This window comes from Rana temporaria, chromosome 1, assembly GCF_905171775.1.
Source record: "Rana temporaria chromosome 1, aRanTem1.1, whole genome shotgun sequence".
Lineage (NCBI taxonomy): Eukaryota > Metazoa > Chordata > Amphibia > Anura > Ranidae > Rana > Rana temporaria.
This window is the reverse complement of record NC_053489.1, coordinates 44,822,953-44,838,819: the sequence shown is the minus strand read 5'-3', so window position 1 is coordinate 44,838,819 and position 15,867 is coordinate 44,822,953. Positions and strand designations below refer to the sequence as shown.

Here is a 15,867-nt window from a genome sequence, read left to right as displayed (position 1 = left end):
CCCAGTTCAACTTACTAGCCAGCAGTGGCGGTGCGTCCATAGTGTATTATCTGAATTTCTAACTTTATACATTGAGAGCCTCCATAGTAAGAGCATGCTTTAAAGTAGACCTAAACCCTAAAGGATGAAATTTAATTTTATACAGTGCTGTGCATCATAAACGGTCACCATTTTTTTTACCTTTCTTCATCCTTTTTCATATCTCAGTGCTGCTGACCTCAGTACCCTGGGCCATATTCTGAGTAAAGTTACGATGGAGTATCTCAGGATACTCCATCGTATCTCTCTTTTTTGGCCAGTGTATCTATGCGAGTGATTCTTAGAATCATTTCCGCATAGATACGCTGAAGATCCGACATGTGTAAGTCACTTACACTGTCGGATCTTAAATGTAATTACTCCGCCGGCCGCTAGGTGCCGTTTACGTTCAGGTCTCATTTGTTTATGCAAATGAGCCTGATACGTCGATACCGTCGCTTACATCGTTTGCGTAAGGTTACCCCTGCTATATGAGGGGTAACCTTACGCCAGTCCCACGTAGGCCATGTTAAGTATGGCATCAGGTCCGCGTCGTGTTTTCCCGTCGGGTACGTCGTTTTACTAAGTCGTTCTTGAATACGACTTTACGTCAATGACGCACACGTCGGCGTCATTGACGTTTTACGCCGAGAACTGGAGCATGCGCACTGGGCTATTTTAAGTCCGGCGCATGCGCAGTTCGTTAGAATCGGGGGCGCGCTTAATTTAAATAGAAGCCGCCCCCTTGGATATACGCGGGGATACGCCGGGCCAATTACACTCCGCCGCCCCAAACTACGGAGCAAGTGTTTGGGGAATACAGCACTTGCTCCTGTAGGTTGGGGCGGCGGAGTGTAAATGGCTTATGCGCCGCCTGCCTACTTTCTTGAAGAATATGGCCCCCTGTTTCAGCCACATCCTGTCTACAATCGCCTCCAGCTTCAGCTGCAAAGCATACCTCAGGACTGGCTTCCTGATAACAGTAAGGGCTCAAGCAAACCGCCTTTCAAAGAAGCTGAAAGAAGCGGCTCCTACAGGCTTTTGAGCTCTTTTTTTTTTTTTTTGCCTGGAAACTCTCCTCCATGTTAGCCGATGTGTCCATGCACACTATTAGCAAGATTCAGAGAGATGGCCGCAACTTTAAGGCGGCGTAGCTTATGGTATTTAAGCTACGCCGCCGTAAGTTAGCGAGGCAAGTACATGATTCACAATGTACTTGCCTGCTAAGTTACGGCGGCGTAGCCTAAAGCGGGCGGGCGTAAGGACGCCTAATTCAAATTTGTCTGAGGGGGCGTGTTTTATGGTAATGAGGCTTGACCCGACGTGATTGACGTTTTTTTTAACTGCGCATGCGCCCTGCGCCTACATTTCCCAGTGTCCGCCGCACGGGCCTATTGATTTCGACGTGGACGTAAATGACGTAAATCCCTATTCACGGACGACTTACGCAAACGACGTAAAATTTTCTAATTTCGAAGCGGGAACGGCGGCCATACTTTAACATTGGCTACGCCACCTAGGGGGCATCTTTAACTTTAGGTGGCCTATCTCTTACTTAAACGGCGTATCTGTACTGCGGCGGCCGGGCGTACGTTCGTGAATAGGCGTAAGTAGTGATTTACATATTCTACGCAGACCGCAATGGAAGCGCCATCTAGCGGCCAGCCTAAATATTGCAACCTAAGATAGGACGGCGCAAGCCGTCGTATCTTAGATATGTTTAAGCGTATCTTTGTTTGAGAATACACTTAAACTCTACCTGAATCTAGCTATATGTTTTTTTCGGGAGTTTACAGGAATATGCTCTTACATGCAGAATATCCACCCCCACCAAACATATTTGAGAGGAGCTTTCAACAGGAAAAAACACCTAAGTGCCCAAAAACACATGAAAAAGCTCAAAAAAGATTAAAGAAGCTCGAAAATGCACAAAAAAAAGAAGATAAAGTAAGGGGAGAGTTTGTGGGGAAAAAATGCTTACGCTCTAAGAAGCAGGAAAAACCTCAATAAAACCATGCAACATAACACAAAAAAACACTGGCTTCTTCAAGCTGAAATAAAAGCTCAAATGCCTGTAAAAGCAGCTTAAAGGAGTTGTAAAGGAAAACAATGTTTTGCCTAAAATTAATGTCTGCAAGGTAGACAGACAGAATAGTGTAATGATTCTGTTAAAAAACGAGTAAATACCTATTAAATTCCTTCATCTATATCACCTCCGGCGTTCTAGTTTCTGTTCTCTCATTCACTTCCTGGTTTGCATCGCTCGCTCATGTAAGAACTACATTTCCCAGTATGAATTGCTGCACGCCCAGTAATTCACACCTCCTTGAAGTCTCTTAGGCCCCATACTCACGAGCAAACATGTCTGCTGAAACTGGCCCGCAGGCCAGTTTCAGCAGACATGTTTGGTCGTGTGTGGGCGCGAGCGGGCCGAATTCCAGCAAACATTTGCCCGCCGGGCCTTTTCCCAGCAGACAAATATTCCTGGACTTGTTTTAAAACAGTCCGCTGGAATTCTGCCCGCTCGGACATGTACGGTCGTCAGTACAGACCTACCGTACATGTCCAGGCGCCCGCCGTCCCTCGCATGCGTCGAATGACTTCGACGCATGCGTGGAAGCATTTTAAAGGCGGGCCGCCCACGTCGCCGCGTCATTGTCGCGGCGACACCGCGTCATCGACGCGGCGACACCGCGGACACGCCCCGCGTATTGTTTACGCGCGGACTTCTGTACGATGGTGTGTACAACCATCGTACAGAAGCCCTCTGGCAGACATGTATGGTGGAAACGGTCCGACGGACCGCTTTCACCATACATGTTTGGTCGTGAGTACCCGGCCTAACACGTAGAGAGCGTCCTGCCGCACAGATGTAGCTCCCAGGAGGGGGTGAGCATGTTACTGACCACCGCAGTAAAGCCTCACGTCACGGTGGTCAGTAAAATCAGACAAGCAGGAAGTGAACAGAACAGAGAAGAAATAGAGCAACTTCTGAGCAAAAACGAACAATGAGGAAGTGAAAAGAGGAATGTCTGCAGGTAAAGGATGCTTATTATGAAAAAAATGTTTTTCCTTTGCAACCCCTTTAATATAGTATGTCTGCAGAATTCATAGCAGACCATAGTCTCAATCAGGGGTGCATAGACAAGATGACACTTCTGGAGCATAACCTGGAGATGGTTGTCATCCCATACCTAAACAGGGACCTTCTTGGCAGGGCCCCTAGGTATCAAAACTGCTGATTTAAACATTTGAAAACATCTTTAGAAATTACATTCACATGTTGTTATTATTATTCAGGATTTATATAGCGCCAACAGTTTGCACAGTGCTTTACAACATGGGGGCAGACAGTACAGTTACAATACAATTCAATACAGGAGCGATCCGAGGGCCCTGCTTGTTAGAGCTTACAATCTAGAAGGGAGGGTCAAGTGGAACAAAAAGGTAATAGCTGTGGGGGATGATCAGATAGAGAAGATGACAATACAGTTGTCAGGTGTGGGTAGGAGAGGCTTCTCTGAAGAGGAGGGTTTTCAGGGATTGTCTAAAAGCTAATAGAGTAGGAGATAAGCAGACAGATTGGGGTAAGGAGTTCCATAAGATTAGAGAGGCTCTGAAAAAGTCCTGGAGGCGAGCATGGAAGGAGGTGATGAGGGAGTTAGAGGTCTTGAGAAGAACAAAGAGAACGATAAGGTTGGTATTTTAACTGCTTGCCGACCAGCCGTCGCAGTTCTACGACGGCAGGTCGGCTCCTCTGCGCGAGAGCATCGGCTCTCAACGCGGCCACTAGGGGCGCGCACGCGCCCCCCCGCTTGCCCCCGACTCCTGTGCGTGTGCCCGGCGGGCGCGATCGCCGCCGGGCACACGCGATCGCTCGTTACAGAGCGAGGACCGGGGACTGTGTATGTAAACACACAGCTCCCAGTCCTGTCAGGGAGAGAAATGCTGATCTTCTGTTCATACAATGTATGAACAGAAGATCAGTCATTTCCCCATGTCAGTCCACCCCTCCCCTACAGTTAGAACACACCCAGGGTACATACTTAACCCCTTCCCCGCCCCCCCTAGTGTTAACCCCTTCACTGCCAGTGGCATTTTTATAATAATCAATGCATTTTTATAGCACTGATCGCTATAAAAATGCCAATGATCCCAAAAATGTGTCAAAAGTGTCCGAAGTGTCCGCCATAATGTCGCAGTACCGGAAAAAAATTGCTGATCGCCGCCATTACTAGTAAAAAAAAATATTAATGCCATAAAAATACCCCCTATTTTGTAAACGCTATAACTTTTGCATAAACCAATCAATAAACGCTTATTGCGATTTTTTTTTTTACAAAAAATATGTAGAAGAATACGTAATGACCTAAACTGAGGATTTTTTTTATTTATAAATATATATATATATATATATATTTGGGGGATATTTATTATAGCAAAAAGTAAAAAATATTCATTTTTTTCAAAATTGACGCTCTATTTTTGTTTATAGCGCAAAAACTAAAAACCGCAGAGGTGATCAAATACCACCAAAAGAAAGCTCTATTTGTGGGGAAAAAAGGACGCCAATTTTGTTTGGAAGCCACGTCGCATGACCGCGCAATTGTCAGTTAAAGCAATGCAGTGCCGAATCGCAAAAAGTGCTCTGGTCTTTGACCAGCAATATGGTCCGGGGGTTAAGTAGTTAAGACTAGGCTAGTGATGTAGCTGGAGACAGAGTTGTGGATGGCTTTATAAGTAGTTGTTAGTATTTTGAATTTTATTTATTGGATGAGCGGAAACCAGTGGAGGGATTGACAAAGAGATGTAGCAGACACGGAGCAATTGGTAAGGTGGATGAGTCTGGCAGAAACATTTATGATATATTGAAGGGGGGATAGACTATGTAGAGGTATGTAGAGGTAAGCCAATGGGGAGGGAGTTGCAGCAGTCGAGGCGGGAGATGAACAGGGAGTGAATTAATAGCTTTGTTGTGTCATTGGTTAGAAAGGGGCGTATTAGGGAGATGTTGCGGAGGTTGAGATTAGAACAGTGATTAGACGTGGTGCTTAAAGCGGCATTCCACCCAAAAATAGAACTTCCACTTTTTGGAACCCCCCACCCCCCCTGTGTCACATTTGGCACCTTTCAGGGGGGAGGGGGGAGCAGATACCTGTTTAATACAGACAACAAGAAGAGAGGCGCCTCTAAGAGTAGACATTGGATAAACACTTTAATTATTATATAGTATATGCACTCACATTTAGGTGTGTAAAAACGAGCATATCAATTTCCAAATGAAGTCAGGGTGACCACTTCTACGACCTGCTTCCTGAATCCAAAATCCAAGTAGCTGCGGTGGCGCTCGCTGGGCTGGTATCACTCCATCAGGTGGAAGCCGGCGTTTGGAGGAACTTGGCGTCAGACCGAGGCTTGAGAAGCAAAGCAGGGATGGCAGCAGGAAGATGGCGTCACCTGGTAATGGACGCGTTTCCTGAGCTGGCGCGTTGCGATGGTAAGGCAAGCCGCACTCCTTTTTCAACAACAGACTGATTGGAATGAATGGCATTGGCTCAATAATAAGGGAGAGCAAGGGGATGAGCCCATGCAGGGACCCAACAGAGAAAAGAACAGGAGAGGAGGAAGTAGAGTTGTAAGTAACGCTAAAGGTGTGGTTGGATAATTAGGAAGAGAACCAGCGACGAGTACAGTCATGGAGACCAAAGGCGTAGAGATTTTTGAGGAGGAGGGAGTGGTCGACCATATCATGGGTAGCAGAAAGGTCCATGAGTAGGAGTACAGAATAGTATCCATTGGTTTTGGCCTTTAGTAGATCGTTTGTTAGTTTTAGGCCCCGTACACACGACCGGATCGATCCGCTGGGATTGATCCGCGGATCAGTTCCAGCAGATAGATACGGTCGTGTGTACGGCCTAGTGGACATTTTCAGGCGGATAAAAATCCAGCCGACGGATTTTCAGCGGATAAAAATTTCTTAGCATGCTAAGAAATCTATCCGCTGGAATTCTGTCCGCCGGACTTATCCGGTCGTCTGTACAGACTCACCGGATAAGTCCGTCCGATCCCATCCCTCGCATGCGTCGTAATGATTTGACGCATGCGTGGAAGTATTTACCTTCCAGGGTCGCACACGTCGCCGCTTCATCGTCGCGGCGACGGCGCGGCCACGTCACTGCGGATGTATTCCGCGGGGATTTTGATCTGATGGTGTGTACAGCCATCAGATCAAAATCCGCCAGAGGATTTATCCACTGGAAACGGTCCGGCGGACCGTTTCCAGCGGAAATCCTCTTGTGTGTACAAGGCCTAAGGAGACTAGTTTCTGTGGAGTGTTGGGGACAAAATCCAGGCTGAAGGTGATCAAGAAGGCTATTATCAGCAAGGTGGTCACTCAGTTGGTTGTAGACCAGACGTTCAAGGAGTTTGGATAGAAAGGGGAGCATGTTAAAAATATTATGAGATTTTAGCGATTCCCTTTATCCCAGGTTCACACTGAGGGTTGGTTTGAAATCATGCGAGTTCAGCTAAACTCAGCATGATTTCAAACTGGCATTTCAGTCCAACTTCAGGGGCGATTTGACAGACATGTATACTGGTTCATGCACAAATGTCTATTCAAATCGCCCCTAAAAGGTCAACAAAAGTAGTGCAGAATTTTTTTTTATAAATATTCTGCGCTCTTCCAATGTATAGTAACTCAGGTGGCTCTGGGCTAGGTACATAGACGACATCCTCCTCCTATGGAGGGGTGGCGGCCCATCCCTTGACAATTTTATGACCATCTTGAATGACAATCAGGTGGGCATTTGCCTCACTTATGAGGCTAGTTACTCCAATATTCATTTTTTGGATTTAGAAATCATGGCACATGAGGGACAGCTGATGACTAAAACCTTTTTTAAGCCTACCGACCGGAATGGTTACATTCCGGTCGATAGCTGTCATCACTCCTCGTGGCTGAAATCAAATCCGTGCCTTGTAGCCAACTGCTTAGAATCAGGCGTAACTGTTCCAATCTTTCTGACTTTTATGCTCAAGCATAGGTATTGAAAAACAGATTCCTGGATAAGGGTTATCACAGACAAGCCATCGATTCAGAAATTGGTAAAATTGCCATGACAGATAGGAGGACTCTAATGGTCGAACAACCCAAAATTGTAGCAGAATCCAAATTCAGACATTCCTTCACTACTACCTTCTCCACCCAACACAAACAGATAAAAGACATCATACGGGTTAAGCGTTTTGCGCCTCCTGTTTGATTTTACGTTGTTGCCCAGCTGTTGCTAGGCGACGTCCTCTGATGCCTGTGCGGTCATGTTATCCGTGGCCTCCTATGGACGTCACGCCAGCTTCCATTTGGCCGCTGAGACTCTCCCCCACGGTCACGTGACCCGACTTTGAGTCGCGATGAAGTGATTCACTCGGGGGACACACAAAGCGCCGGGTTTTTAGAGTATTCGGTGAGGGGACATGTAAGGGGAGGGCATCCTAGTTCACCCCTTTTACCTGAGGCCTGGATTCTTTTATTAGACTACAGGACGCCAGTAGTGAAAGCTGTGAGTTGGTACTTCCAGTCCGTTGGAGCGCAGATGATGACATCATCACCAAGCGCCCATCCCCCTTGGAACGCACGCCACGTCCGCCCTGAACCGAGGCTGGGTCTCATGTAAGCCTTCCAATCATATGTTGGTATGTACTATTTAAGCACAAGGGAATGACTGGCTGGTGTATGCCCTAGTTGAAGTGTTAGCACACGAAACCGGTCGGGCACATACATTGGCCCCAGCCAATCCTTACTGTGCTACTTTTTTCTTATACAGGGATTTTTAAGCTTTTATATTTTTTCCTTTGATGTGGATATGCATTTTTTTTTTATTGGAGTATGTTCATGTGAATTGATCACCTTTTGAACAATCAATTTTGTACCATTTTTTACACTATGAGGAGGCGTCCTCTTTTGCTTTTTTCCTTTTTTATGCGGTGAGTCCATCCTATGACACTATCATACCACGGCCAGGATTCCAGTCAATTCGGATCTTACTTACGTGGAAAATCGCAGTCCAGGGCCATTGAGAGGAGCTGCTCCCCATCCATTGGGTTGACTAAGCGCATCTGACCCACCGCCGTATGGTGTTTCTGGGTCCATCACAGCCTTACCGGGGTAAGGGTATTCAATCTCTTCTTACCTTGATGTTTGGCAATATCTCTGAATGGGATTCCAGATACGGTGATATTGGGAAGAAGCAGGCACCATCTCCTATATAGGCCCTGACAGCCTCATTGCATTTGGATGGACATTATGGGCCAGATTCAGGTAGGACTTACGCCAACGTATCTCGAGATACGCTGTGTAAGTGTAAATGTGCACCGTCGTATCTATGCGCCGTACCCACAGAACTAGATACGCCTGAAAATAGGCTTCTCCCGACCGACGTAACTTTTCTCCGCCGGCCTATCATAGGCGCATATTTACGCCGAACGTATCTGGCACACCCATTGATTTCATATGCAAATATGCAAATGAGGGAGATACGCCGTTTCCCGAACATACACGTGTCCGGCGCAGGCTACGCGCGGTGCGTGTAAGTTGTACGCCCGGCCTAAAGTTACCCCTCATAAAGCAGGGGTAACTTTGCACCAAACTTGCACAAGTCAGCTGGAGAGTAGCTTCAGCAGCACCGTTATGGACGAGCTGAGCAACCACACTTGCAGGACAACACATGGCAGCCGTGGTCCTAGCACTACTAATGGGCCCACCATCATGTAGGAGGGCACGGGAGAGGATATACCGAACGCGCATTAATGTCTTTTGCATGGGGGAATCGGAGGTGTATTGCATCTTCAGATTCAGCCCTGATGCCATCCTGGAATTAGCCACAGCCCTGCATGATGACATCACCAGCAAGACACAATGCTCACATGCAGTGCAGCCACTGGTCAAGGTACTGGCAACACTGCATTTCCTTGCCAGTGGATCTTTTCAGCGTACAAGTGGAGTAGTGGCTGGGATGTCACAATCCACCATGAGCAGATGCGTGCACCAGGTTGTCCCCGCAATCCTCAGACGCATGTCCCACCACATCATCAAACCCACCCATGAGCATCTGCGGCAGAAGGCAATGCGGGATTTATACGAAATTGCAGGATTCCCACACACCGTGGGGGCCATTGATTGCACCCATGTGGCACCACGGCCCCCCCGTGACACAGAGCACATATTCCGCAATCGGAAGCAGTGGCATTCCATCAATGTACAGGTGATAGCCGATGCCCAATGCCTCATATGGCACGTCCGTGCCAAACACCCAGGGTCCAGCCACGACAGCTACATATACCGTCAAAGCGACATCCCAACAGAATTTGAACAGAACGTGTACGGGAACAGCTGGCTGGTTGGTGAGTGACATGGGAGTCAGGCATGACTGTCCGATCCCATGATGCAGACATCACGAGGGGCACATGCACGACTAACATCCTCCTGTCTTTTCCCTTCCAGGTGACGCGGCATATGCACTTGGGCCCCATCTCATGACTCCATTCCGGAATCCAGAAACCAGAGGAGAGAGAAGATACAATGATGCACACATACGTACCCGTGCAGTGGTGGAGCGCACATTTGGCCTCCTGAAGTCCCGTTTCCGATGCCTGGATAATTCCGGGGGACACCTGTTGTATTCCCCAAACTTTGTGTGCCAGATCATCGGTGCTTACGCCGGCCCATTTACGCTACGCCGCCGCAACTTACGGAGCAAGTGCTTTGTGAATACTGCACTTGCCTGTCTAAGTTGCGGCAGCGTAGCGTAAATAGGATACGCTACGTCCGCACAAAGATACGCCCTCCTACGTGAATCTGGCCCCTGAACAAGAAGTGACAATTTCTCAGAAGAAATAAGGACATTTAAAAGCAACATCGAAGGATGAGGTAAGTGAAGGAGGACTGCACTAAGGTAAAAGAAGCTATTTAGAGAAAAATGTTTTTACATTTACAACCCCTTTAAGAACAAACCTGCAGTCCCTGTCTTGTTTGCACCGCCTGTATACTGCTGTTCAGAGTTTTTTTATTTGGTTCCAGGATCCCCTTAATATCCATACAAGACCCTTTACAGGCATGCTGTATACACCCCCAGGCACAATATTTAAAGGAATATTTCACTTACATTTTTTTACTTTAAGCATCATTAAAATCACTGCTCCCGAAAAAACGGCCATTTAAAAAAAAAAAAATATTGCATTGATACATGTACCCTGGGGCAGGTCCCGGGTCACCAAACCCTTTTTAGGACAATAACTTGCGTTTTAGACTTTAAAATTCAAACTTTTGATTCCAAACGTTCGAGTTCTATAGACTTTAGCGGGGTTCTAAATTTTGCAGGTTCTGGTGCGAACCGGGGGGGGGGGGGGGGGGTGGTCGGCTCATCCCTACTAGCTAGTAGCTAATTGAACCCTGCTCCATCTATCTCCACTCCAACAACACACTGCAAAAGCTTCCTGTGGGAAGGAACCCTTTATAGTGTGGGGTGGGACTAGGAGCACTGAGCCATGATTGGGCAAAGTCATCATGACGGCCAGGTGCATTGCTTCATCCAATTAGGGCCCTAGAATGCACTATGCAGCATGCAGTGCATTATGGGGCACTCGACTCCAGAACATCCCACCAAGCGCCCCTAATATTCGCGTGATCAAATGGGCGAACAGGCAATGTTTGGGTCAAATTTATGGTCAGTCAACTTATGGTCAGTCTGAACTGCTCACCAACACTATTTCAGAGTTGTAATAGTTTGCTTTTTACAAACTTAGGGATATATTTATAAATCAGGTGTATCTTCCTGGTGTGAGTGTTTTAATGACAATAATAGATTCACCTGCAGTGGACGTCCAATGAATGTCACATACACGACTTTATAAATATACTGTATACTGTTTATGAACACATACTCTATGCAAGGTGTACATTATGTTTACCTCTCCAGGTATGCTGAAAGCTCTAATCAATATGAAGTCTCCATCACAGGTATTTTTTAAATAATGAGGGAGCCCGATAGGGAAATAGATCACATCCCCTTCACCAACATCACATTCTGTGCCAGAGATAGCTACCTGGTGAAAACAATACATATGTTAAGTTAAAGAAAAGAGTTAACATTTGTATATGATCCATAATTACAGAGAGGTATATAGTATAGGACACTTCCTAAAAGCAAAATAGAACTATGAATCTCGGTAGGTAAAAAGTTGTCCCATGGCCCAAGGAGCAAAAGAGCTTATGCATGTTTTATTGTCATAAACACTCTCTAGTTACAATTTGTGGGTAAAAGACAACTAAACTTATAATTGTAACCCTAAAGCTATACAGTGATAGATAAACAAAAAGTAGGAGATCAGAGAAAAGTACATTCTACGTCACAAGGCATTGGTTTCCTTCTGGTTTTGTCAAATGGGTTTGGACACCCCTCCAAACTACTGGGTACAGATGAGTATGGAATGGTTAGGGATCCAACTATACAAACAAATGGCAACCATCTCTCCAGGCATACCTGCCCTAAATCTATCCATTATTATATGTGATACAAATTTAGAGACTTCAAAATGATAGAGTTAGTACTGCAATGTACTGGGGTGCCGTGACATGGCTGCTGCCCCTTACGCACGTATATGCAAATGTGTGCAAACTAAACCCCTGTCTTTAAAGTTAATTGTTAGACAGGACAATTCGGTTTGTTGCAGGCTGGCTAATAAGTGAGCTGTGAATTTTTGTTTGTTTTTTTAAAAGCTTAGGCTGCGTACACACGGTCGGTCCAAACTGATGAAAACGGACTGATGGACCTTTTCATCGGTCCAAACCAATCGTGTGTGGGCCCCATCAGTCAGTTATCCTTTGGTCAAAAATTTTAGAACTTGCTTTAAAATTGAACCGATGGACGCCTAACCGATAGGTCAAAACCGATGGTTAGTATGCAAAAGCATCGGTTAAAAACCCACGCATGCTCAGAATCAAGTCGACGCATGCTTGGAAGCATTGAACTTAATTTTTCTCTGCATGTCGTTGTGTTTTACGTCACCGTGTTGGGCTCGATCGTTTTTTTAACTGATGGTGTGTAGGCACATTAGACCATCAGTCAGCTTCATCTTCGGACCGTTCTCATCGGATGGACTGATCGTGTGTATGCGGCCTAAGGGATTCACCACTCTTCTTGGAAATCTTCCCACTTGGGCTCGGATGGGCCAGGCCAAATCCCACCTCTCCAGACAAACGCAGTCAGCTCGGCTGAGACCTGCTTTGCTACACACTGCTGTCACCCTTGAGGGTTCCAGGTTGAATACCTTTCAACCAGGCTTGTTGTGAACTGTTTTCTATTGACTTCAATACAAGTTATATTATTTGCAAATGGACTGAGTGTGTGTTATTGCCACTGGACCACGCTGCTCCCCACCCACATATATAATAAATATTACTGTGCATAACAGAAACATAGTGGACATAAGAAGCTAGTAGTGTAAAATTCACTTTCTAATCACTTCTGTAATCTGAAATGAGCACCATCACTTTGATCAGGTTTTATGATGTAAAGAAAACAATGAGTGTTTACCAAGCTCCACCAATACCACTCCTCCTCAGTCCTAAAAAAATGGAGGCTTCTAATGAAAACATCAGAATCGTATAAAAAAGCACGTTCACATCAGATGTGTTCCTCAAGATGGTGCCTCAATTGGGGTATTTCTATGAAACCTATTTTATACATTTCTTCCCTGCACCAGTGAACTGAAGAATGGATCCTTTATATCCATTACCAGTTCACCATGGCCCAAGTAAGATCTGCTGAGTCAACGAAGGTCACTAACCTACTCTATCTAGAAAAAAATTGTAAGTGAAAAGAACCATGCCCCAACCTTTTTTGGACAGATGTAGCACAACAGGGACAGGTCCATAACACAAACCTCCTGCCTTTTTACATCATAATTTAGATCAGTAGTGGTGTAAAAGAGCACACTACCTGTCCTAGAGTGGTTACACTTTCTACCTCCCATGGAGGTAGAAATGATTGTCACCCAGCTGGACTTCAATCAAGTCTTCCTCTCCATCTTTATAACAGTAAATGGGGGTGGGGGTTATTCGTATTTTACAGAACTAAAATAGCATTGTTTTGCTTCCTGATTAGTGCACAGGAAGTGACAAGTCACTGAATTTCTGGCAGGATCAATAGGTCTAACGCAGCCACTGCATATAAAGACTGATAAGCTGCAATATAGAGCATTTTGTTCTCTGGTATAGATAGGGCTAATCTCCCCCTGGGCTGGTGACACAGCCACCGGGCGCCACTACCAAATGCTGTTTTTGCAGAGCAGGAATATGCCTGCTGGAGCTTTGTTAACACAGGTCACGGCCACTGCTCACCTCCCACTTTGCAGCCGTGCCTGTGTCAGCTCCGAGGTAGATGGCTGCAGAGCTGAGCTATGTCTCGTCTCACTCATAGCTCAGCCTCAGAGCACACCAGCTCTGACATCCCCTTCTCTCTCTACACAGACACAAGGAGAGATGGAGCTCATCTGCTCCTCCTCCTTCTGAGTCTCCCCTGCCCACACTCCCCGGACGTGTGTGGGCACTGGACGGGAAGTTTGAACCCAAAAAAGCACCAGACAGCCTGCCTGCGCCTCAGCCTCCATCCTGGTAAGCTCACCCTCTCTAGTCTCTCCTGCCTCCCAGTGTATAAAAATGGGTGCTCTGTGGATTTTGTTAAAGGGGAGGGAGGGCAGGCTTTGGTGAGCAGAGACCCTCTTTACACAAAAGTCCACAGCATGCACCCTTAAATCAAGTTTCCCAGAACACCCCTTACTTCAGATCTGATGTATATGGGGTCTGTGCGGACTCTGATGTATATGGGGTCTGTGTATACTCTGATGTAAGGGGGGCCTCTCTGTGGACTCTGATGTAAGGGGGGCCTCTGTGTGGACTCTGATGTAAGGGGGGCCTCTGTGCGGACTCTGATGTAAGGGGGGCCTCTGTGCGGACTCTGATGTAAGGGGGGCCTCTGTGCGGACTCTGATGTAAGGGGGGCCTCTGTGCGGACTCTGATGTAAGGGGGGCCTCTGTGTGGACTCTGATGTAAGGGGGGCCTCTGTGCCGACTCTGATGTAAAGGGGGCCTCTGTGCAGACTCTGATGTAAGGGGGGCCTCTGTGCGGACTCTGATGTAAGGGGGGCCTCTGTGCGGACTCTGATGTAAGGGGGGCCTCTGTGCGGACTCTTGTGATCATGAAAAATCTTAGACTGTTTTCCTCTATCCATCACTTTTCCACGCTCTATGGGTGTTAAATGCCGGGGGGCAGGGGGAAGAGGTGACAGAGATAGAACAGAGAGGACATAATGGACATATGCCTCTAACACGTATCATGCAATGTGTCAAAAGCCTCTTCCTCTCAAGGCGTTGCTTCCAAAATATTCAGACATAAATTCCTTCATTATACGATGTTTTATTCTTCCAACGATATGACAGCAAACAGATTAATGCTTACGTTGTTACAGCTTAGTCAAACATCATGGCAGGTAGGCATCACAAAGTTACAGAAGGAGGAAATAGATGTTACATCTTCTCTGCTGGAAAGAGCCCCTTATCATCTTTCTCCTGGGTGAGGTCCCATCCCCACCCTGAGGCTTCCGTAGGGCCGGGATGACCCTCGAGATTCCTCCCGTCCAGGGGTGACCCTGGAGATCCCTCCGTGGGTCAGATGACCCTGAGGTTTTCCTAACTTGCTATGCTTACCACGTGTACATTTATACAGGTTTAACAGCTAACTAAGCACAATTGGCTCATTTCCAAACAAGGTCGCGATGAGCTTTAACGCCCACTCATGTATATTTAAGTATCATCTCCTCCCCTATCCTTGACATAGGACTTTAAGAATAGATATGGCCTACAACAGATGTAACTGACCTTGTTTGCCCTCAAAGCTACCATGTCTAAACCAAAAATGACTCAGATACATTTATTCATAAAAATATTAATGAATTTAAAATCTAACAATTCCCCCTTAATGCACTGTAATTAACAAATAAAATAAGTGCATTCATCTTAAAAAATAAAGGTTTCTGATTCACTTTTTTCCAATACAAACAATACAATTTAACATTTCAGATATTGTACATAAACTTTTTCCAAAATTCTGCGATATTCCTGTGAAATATTTAACCATTTCATTCCTTTAAGAAATTATAATTGTTTATATTATTAATTAATTTTTAATGTATTCTCCATCTAAATGATGTAATATTAAAATGTTTCTTCCTTTACCTTCATAAATTTTACTTCTTATAACTTCAACCATAACTATTTTATCATAAAGAAGAAATAAATATATTTGATGTATCAAATTATATTACTCTATAATATTAATTAATAATTAATAAATACAATTGTTTTCATTTCTTTTGAAATTTCAATAACCAAATTTCTTCAGTATAAGTTTTTTATACATTATCCTTGACACTGAACAATTATAAACATAATAAATAATCTATTTGTTTGTGGATACATAAAAACATAACTTTCCCATTATTTGATTGTCATATTTTTATATATTCTATCTTTTTTCTATTTATTTTTTATCTTTTTAATCTATTCATTTTATTTATCTATCCATATAATTTATTTATCTATCCATGACCAGCAAGCAACTCTTTCTTTTATTTATTTTTAAATGTTCCATATTATTTAATTCAACAATAATTCTGTTTACATACTTTAAAATCCTTTTCTTCCACACAAACCTGTATGTTTTTTAACTATATTAATACTTCAAATGTATACTTTGTTATACATTTTTGTAATAACAAACTATCCATCCAACT

At 45.1% G+C, this 15,867-nt stretch overlaps 1 protein-coding gene across 1 annotated transcript in view; it reads right to left on the bottom strand.

Moving 5' to 3' along the window:
- LOC120926936 (uncharacterized threonine-rich GPI-anchored glycoprotein PJ4664.02-like) overlaps positions 1 to 15,867 on the bottom strand; it is a 73,077-nt gene that overhangs the window by 15,733 nt on the left and 41,477 nt on the right. The window contains exon 8 of the mRNA XM_040337262.1: positions 10,987 to 11,121. Within this exon, the coding sequence (XP_040193196.1) occupies positions 10,987 to 11,121 (135 nt within the window). The remainder of the gene's footprint in view (positions 1 to 10,986; positions 11,122 to 15,867) is intronic.